This window comes from Daktulosphaira vitifoliae, unplaced genomic scaffold (assembly GCF_025091365.1).
Source record: "Daktulosphaira vitifoliae isolate Bord-2020 unplaced genomic scaffold, ASM2509136v1 Scaffold_5, whole genome shotgun sequence".
Classification (NCBI taxonomy): Eukaryota; Metazoa; Arthropoda; class Insecta; order Hemiptera; family Phylloxeridae; genus Daktulosphaira; species Daktulosphaira vitifoliae.
In genome coordinates this window covers 9367889-9375922 of record NW_026099576.1, presented here as the reverse complement: position 1 = coordinate 9375922, position 8034 = coordinate 9367889, and the positions used below count along the sequence as shown (strand labels likewise).

The 8034-nt window shown below is 23.8% G+C and overlaps 1 protein-coding gene across 5 annotated transcripts; it reads right to left on the bottom strand.

Moving 5' to 3' along the window:
* Positions 1-908: 908 nt before the first annotated feature.
* LOC126906659 (uncharacterized) lies at positions 909-6151 on the bottom strand. Of its 5 annotated transcripts, none has more exons than XM_050687361.1 (14): positions 6027-6125; positions 5676-5857; positions 5431-5587; positions 5204-5356; positions 5033-5145; positions 4472-4717; positions 4238-4386; positions 4056-4171; positions 3758-3999; positions 3449-3687; positions 2939-3084; positions 1743-1856; positions 1561-1637; positions 909-1385 (listed from the first exon to the last, which is right to left on the bottom strand). In XM_050687361.1, the coding sequence occupies exons 3-14, from the start codon at positions 5548-5550 to the stop codon at positions 1208-1210; spliced, it is 1893 nt and encodes a 630-aa protein (XP_050543318.1). In that variant the 5' UTR covers positions 5551-5587; positions 5676-5857; positions 6027-6125; the 3' UTR covers positions 909-1207. The 5 variants fall into 5 exon arrangements, 4 of the variants coding, with proteins under 4 accessions (XP_050543318.1, XP_050543319.1, XP_050543320.1 ...); XM_050687362.1 differs by having other exon boundaries at positions 5724-5857; XM_050687363.1 differs by lacking the exon at positions 5676-5857 and having other exon boundaries at positions 6027-6151.
* Positions 6152-8034: the final 1883 nt, after the last annotated feature.

The following is an 8034-nucleotide window of genomic DNA, read 5'->3' as shown; positions in this document are numbered from 1 at the left end:
TGTATTAAAATTACCGTTAAATGTGCAGGTTTGTTTGTATTTATTCATCGATTGGCTTGAAATGCATTTGCAATAATTGAGATGTAATTATTTTTAATGTACTACAGGTGATTGAGAATCCCACGTGCAATATATCAAGAAATTTTGCGATGGCGAAAGTTTTGCATCAAACAGCAATTATTTTATTGGATGAATGTACGATGACGCATAAAAAATCACTTGAAGCAATACATCGCACAATGCAAGATCTACGTGGCAACCAAAATAAATTTCACGGCACAGTATAGACATAGAATAGTTGAGATAATTATAAACGATATCTCAGATTGATTAAAATCATTATCATAAGAAACGCTTCGATGCAAATCTGTAATGTTTAATTCTAAGGTATTGATGCGCAATAACAAAAGCAACATCAAATCTTATTTCCTAAATTACATCTTCATTAGTAGTTTTTAGGTTTATAAGTATAATTTATGAATAAATATTTATTATAGCAATTAAATATAGTATGAAATTGATTTTCAATTATTTATTATTGTAATTTTTACGAAGAAATAGTTAAAAATTATGAAGTAGTATATTTTGTTACTTTTATGTAAAACGTTCTGAAGGAATTTTCATCAGATATAATTCTATTTTCCTTTTTTATTCCGAGCATTTTTTTATACATAATATTTGTTAAGTTATTAAAGACAATAAATGATTTTCCAGAAATAAAACCAATTAAATTTGTACTTTTAATTTAAAAACTCGTAAAATTCTTGTCGCTCTAATATATGTATATATAAAAATTTGAAATAAGCATATTTCAAATTATGTGAAAAAATACTGAAATAATTAAATATTTTATAGTAACACCCAAAAAGTCATTTATAACAATTCCAGCATTAAAACTATTAGGCAACTGAGACATGTTTAATAATATTAAAATATTTAAAAAACAATAAAAAAATAATTAAAAAATTAGTAATTAAAATTTTAACACCATTAATATAATTTACAAAATTCAAATTATATAGCATAATACACACAACTTATGATCTAATATAATAAAATTCCAAATATTAAATTAGTTATATTTGACAAATAAATAGTAAAAAAATAATAATAATTTAACTATAAATTTAATTTGATCTAATAGTTTTTATATATATAGAGAGATCATAACATAAGACTTAATTTTTTTATTTAATATATTAATAATTTAAAACAAATCCAATAGATTACTAGGTCGTCCAGTAACTTCCCAGACAGTTGCTGACAATCTACGAGAATGTTCTAAGACACAAGAAGCTGTTGCTAAGCCTAAATGAACACAAAATAATTCAAAACATCTCACTTTTCCTTGAGGCATCCTAGGAAAGCATAATTCAACAAGTTTTCTACAAAAATATAGAACTTTTGTATTATTTTATTATATACATTTACCAATAAAGTTTTAAGTAACCTACTAATATAATGAAAACAAATTATTAGTAAGTTTCTCCAAAAATAAAAAAAGTAATAGAACTTATCATTTGTGAATTTAATCATATATATCACTACTAAAATACTTACTCATAGTAATCATCAGATAATATTCCAGGAAAAAGTTCTAAAGTAGCTGAGTCACTTTTTGGTTTTAATGAAGTACCCTAAAAATGATTTTTTACAGAAAATTGTTTTATTTGAGTAATGTTGTATTTTTACAAACTAACAGACAGATTTTATAAGTTATAAAATAAGATAGTAAAACTTACTGACTGATCTTCAAACCATAAAAAATAAGAATATGTAAAAGTAATATCCCTCCATAATACAATGAAATGACCATTTTGCAAGTGATGTCTACTAAAGTTAACCATAGACCAAACCTAAACAATTAAATTTAATGTAATTTTAACGAAACATTTATTTGTGTTAAAAAATTAATTACAATACATAAGAATATAAATAAAGTAGTAATTTTAAGTTTACAAAACAGTATTCAATGAGATGAAGCATGTAAATTGAAATATAAAAAAAATGTAATATTACAGATCTTTTTTGACTAATTAGTGATACACCTTATTGATAATTAAGAAATTAGATGTTACAGGTAGCCTGAAATTAGGTTAACAATAAAGCTAAAATAAAATAAATTATGACAGATTTATAGTAGAAAAATTATTCTTCAAAATAATTAAATAATTAAAATTATAATAAAAGGTGGCATGATTTTTCATATTTTTGACCCATTTATATAAAAATTCACATTAATTATAATTAATTAAAATATTTAAGAAATTTTTACATTGATATCATATTTTAAAAGAAACATGCAAAATAGGGTAAAGGCACAAGTCATTGGCACACTAACCAGTTTTTAGCAATCATGTTTGATACATCATAAATTGGTATTTTCTTTATTTTAAATAAACTCTAGGACTTAAAACCATAAAAGAGACTATAAACATTTCAAATTTGAAAATTGCCTAAAACTGGAAAACTGCCAATTACTGATGCCACTATCCTATTGTTCCTGTGAACATATTTTAAAAATAAATTTACCCATAATAATTATTCTTAATTATAAGTAATAATAATATTAAGTATAAAACATCAATATATTAATATAATAGACATTGTTTAAAATTTTATCAATAATTTGTTATTTATTTTATTACAATGTAATACTTTAACCATTATACTTTTGTTAGATAAGAACTCATAGTGTCTTCAGGTTAATTTTATGTCATTATGTTTTTTTGTATAATATATTATGCTACCTATATCTCTATCCCAAGTAAGTTGTATCATTCAGTAGAATATTTCGTAAGTATAAATACCTACATTGTCCGAACACCATTTTATTTATAAATTAGTATATGTATTAATAAATTTTGTTGGTAAATCCATAATTTATGTGTTACTCTTTAAGATATAATTTAACTATTTATTCTATTTAAATAATTACTTTATTTTTTGTAAGCTCAAGAGTTTCTTGGGATGCAAATTCTAACCCAGGAGCAATCATTCGGTGTGTCATCCGATCAATGTAAATAAAATGTACAAGACCTGGAAATTCTTCTAAATATTTATTTATATTCAAAAATGATCTTGTATTTAAATTTCAGTTAAAGAAACCATTTATAAACAATCATTAATTATAAAATCATGATTAAAATAAAATTTTAATCATGACTAAAGGTAGTCATAATTGATGAACAAGGAATTATGAATAATAATTTTTAGGGAAGAACTTCAGATTAAGTATATAATTAGCTACTTCATTTATCAAGGGTACTATATTTAAACAAATTAATTGTCTTGATCTTATTTAAAGTTTAATTTTTATGGTTTACTATTTAAAAAATCATAAAAAGATATAGAGACCCATAAACTTCAATGGTTTTTCCAAGCAACAGCACTGATTTTAATAAGAAACTAAAAAATTAAAAAATCAGCAAACTTTAAAAAGGATATGATCTCATTGTAAAATTATTAAGAGCTTTTACTTCAAAAAATGAAGTATAATCTCTCAACATTGTGGCAACCAACGCTGAAGCTTCATTAACTGCTTCTTTTGTATAATTATCTATTAACGACTCATTAAGCATACAATGATGTTGAAGATCTTTTAAACTTGATATTATATTAATATTACTAGACTCAATAGCATTTAATGCAACACTTTCATTATTTTTCATGAATTCAATGTATTTCCTTTAAAAAATTTTTAAACGTCATATAATAATTAATTCATCAAACATATTAATTAAAAATAGTAACAAACTTTTTTAACGGTTCCCATCTATTGGTTAAATAAGTTATAATAGTTGTAACACTACGGGAAGGTGCAAAAGGAGCATTTTTCTTTTTAAATAATTCGATAATTTTCTTCATAGACATATCAATTAAATCAAAAGATACTTTAAGAGCTTCATGATCTATAATACCACGACTTTGTATATCTTGAATTTTACAAAATGATGTAAGTGAATCAATGACACTACTATTGAAAACTTCATTTCCTATCTAAACAATACAAATAACTATTATTTTAAAGAAAAATAATTAAATAATCATATTACTTCGTGAATAATAATTAATGGAACTCCATTTGTAATATAAGATATATAGACTGCATTTAATTTTAACTTATTTTGTCCTAAAAGAACTAACAAATTATTGACTTTCTGGTTAGACACTAAAACAATAAAATTAGGTTTTTTTTTAAATTATTTAATAATAATATTTAAATATTGATTAATACTTTTTTCTTTTAAAGAAAGGTGGTCTTTTTCAATCATTATTACATCAAGATCAGTTTTGTCATTGGATTCTGGGTCAGACAATTGTAAAGCTTCAGCTAATAAAGCTAAAAATAATGTATCTCCAGCAGATAAATCACTAGCATTTCGACTAATATATAAATTCAAAAATAATAAAATAATTTACAAAAATATTCTCATCTAAAAACTATAAAATTAATGATAAAGTTATTTACCTAGAATATAAAGTTAAAAACTTTTGTCCAACCATAATAAGAGTATGTACACGAGAAAATGCTGATTTAATTTTAATTTTTTCTGCTGCAGCTTTGGCAGCAGATAATGCAGCTGAAGATAGCTCTTTACCAACTGTTAACTGTTCAATAGCTTCAACTAAAATGCATTGTTCTTCATTAGACTGTTTCAACCACACATCCAATAATTTAGATACTAAAAATCTACGTCGACGACTATATTTCAATCTAATAAAACAATAGTGTCAAAAATTTATCAACTGTCAACATAAACATTTTATCTTTCAAATTTTATCAAAGTTTATTTAATAAACTTATATAAGATTGGAATTATAAAATATTAGGATACATTATCGTCAAATATATCAAATGTACAAATAAATATTTTATTAAATTAATATTTTTATCAATTTCTATACAAAAATTAAAATAAATTTTTTTTAAATTTGGTAAACAAAAATTTAGTATTTCATTTTATTTCTAAATATTCATGTAATTTAAGATTAATTTTTAATAAATACATTTATGATCATTTATACTAACAAGGATACATCTGCACCACAAATTCTTTTGATGAATAAAATTACTGTACTAAGAACTTTTTGTTGCCAATCCACTTCCATATCTCCAATATAGACAAATAAATGACCTAAGTACTAAAGAAAAAAATTCTTACTAATTAACAACTTGTTTTTTCATTTTAACAATATAAACCTCATCAAACACAATATTAGTTCCATTCTGACATTGCATTGAACTATAGCGATTTGAAAAATGACAGTTCATCACTCTTTGAGATGTAACCATAGGAGAAAATATTTGAAGAATCAAATCTGGATCAATTTCTGAATCATTTTCTAAATCAGACTGAAATGAATATTAAAATATAAAAAGGACTTTGTAACTAGAATAATTGTTTAAAAAAATGCTTTATAGTGTACCGCGTTTAGTTTAATAATATTTTGTAAAACTGCCAACTTCTTTATGTGGAGACAGAATTTTGTATCACATTTCATAAAAACTATATCATTTAAATTATCAAAAACCATTAAACACCGCATGATCACAATAGCTTAATAGCAGTTCAATAGTTAAAACCTAATAATACAAAAATAATTAATATTTTTTTTCTAGAGAAATATTGTCAAGTTCACTTAATTTACACAAAATCTTAATATATATCTACCCAAACATAATGTAGAAATGAAAAATATAAATTATGTAATCGATGTACCTATGCATACTTCTAACTATTAATAGTGATAAAGTAATTAAATCTCCAAAAAAATATGTTTTGTGTTGCCAGGACTGTGATTTATCACATAGAATCTTTTTTGAAAAATATTCCATATTTCAGATGATTTTGAACTACATCAATTTAAATAATGTTAATTTAGACATACACATTAATAATTAAAATTATAATTCTATTGAACTTTTCTACAAATATTTAGTTCATAGTCTTTTATATTAATTAAAATTACTATAACATTACAAATTACATTCTAAGAAACAAAAAATAAGTGAATCTTAATACCTAAAAGACAAAAGGTCACGTACAAAATTCATAGATCAGTTTCTACTAGAAACTTTGTGAACATATTAGATAATTAAACAATAGAAAAGATAAGAATAATAGATCTTATCTATTTTGTACATCAACGCTTCTGTAATGATTAACAAGAGTTCATTTTACATTTTATTAGTTTATTGATTTTCAAAGACACCAATTGTTTATCACATAAGAAGTACAACGACTGGCAGTATATTTATGTTACTCTTTTATAAATACTTTTAATTTTTAAATTCTTTTGAATTTTTTATTTATTTAAAAAAAAATAAAATGATAATAAAAGCTCTTAACTTGATATATTTTCTATTAGTGACTAAATCGTAAGAAAAATTTACTTCAGTACTATCTAATAGCACTATATTAAAATCATTTTACTTTTACAATTAGAGTTAAAAATTTTAGGTCCTGCCTGCCCTATTCCCACAGTAATATCTATTGCATAAGTACCCCACTGTACAAAGCATTCTATCAATATCAATTTAATATTTTAATCAATTGGGTAAGTCATACTTACATTGATAGTCTCATAATAGAGAAAGCATACAGAGTAATTGATTTATCATAAATTACTAAATTTTTCCTAAAATCATAATATGAGATATTTTAAACTGTTGTTATGTTTTTAACAACCCTGAATTTAACATTACTAGATTGCAGTATGTTGTATGTAAAATGTTAAATATATTTTAATAAAAATTGTTGAGTTTTAATATAAATTGTTTTTATTGATATAAATTTGATATATCCATTGATGTAATTTGAAAAATTCTTCTATAGTCCCATTTTCTATTTCATAAGTTTAGATAAAAAGCTTCTCTACTACATTGCTTTATTTCCTCCTTCATATAAAATATTCAATTAATTTGCAGGGCAACGGCGAGATTAAAGTGGGGAGACGCTAAAGAAATTAGTCCTCCTGCATATAAAATTACTTGAAAACCCTTTTAGAATATTTCAAAGTCCCTTGAAACGCTCAATTTTTTATCAATATTATCCATAATATTTAGTGAAATTAATTTTTAAAATTGGCTGTGTAAAAGTAAACCATAGTAATAGTAACTATTCAATATACATAACATTTACCTTATACTAACTTATTAATCAACTCATAATATAAACAGAAATAAATTGCGGTTACATCTGGTAACAAAATGTTGTTTTATAATGTGTAATCAGTATTCAAGAATCTGTTGTTACTTCAACTGATTTATCAAAATTTACGTTAAACAATTTTTTACGTTTCACGCTCCATGTATTATAGGTTGTATATAGATTTTTAATGCATTAAAATTTAATTTTGATACTTTGTGAAACATACTTATGAATGCACTAAGTATAAATTTATAAAAAATAAGTAATTGAAGGCGATAGTGACGTTTCAAATGGGATTCTAGCACCTCCTTGACCAATTATTACTATAAGGAGTATATGATTTTAATTGGGATGAGTTAACATTTGGTATATGATAAGCAATGAAAGAGGTCTTAAGCCCCAAATAAAATTTAGGCTACGCCATTGGGAGGTATTCAAATTGATACCTTTAATGCCATCTCATAAATCCACCCAAAACCAAGTATAACTGTTTATTGAGTCCCTTGAGTATTTTATCCACCTAAGCCCTGGGCTACAAATGTTTTTATTAGGGTTGAAGTCCACATGCAAACTACGCTAATGGATATACATAAATAAATTATATTTTTGATCGTTTTATCAGGTAAAATTTATCAGAGTAAGTGATAAATGAAATGTCGATGATTATATTATTTTGCCCATGCTTTAATGGAAACTATATTTTCATTATTCTATGATAAAACGCTATCACCACCAGGAAGCGTATTTGTATTTGTGCTTGATAATAACCAACAGGTTAAATCACTGAAACTTATCCGTTAGAGCGCTCTATTCATCAAAAATATCTAAAGCCATTGGTTAACATTTATTAGTTCTGAAATTTCAAGTTTTAACGGTTGCT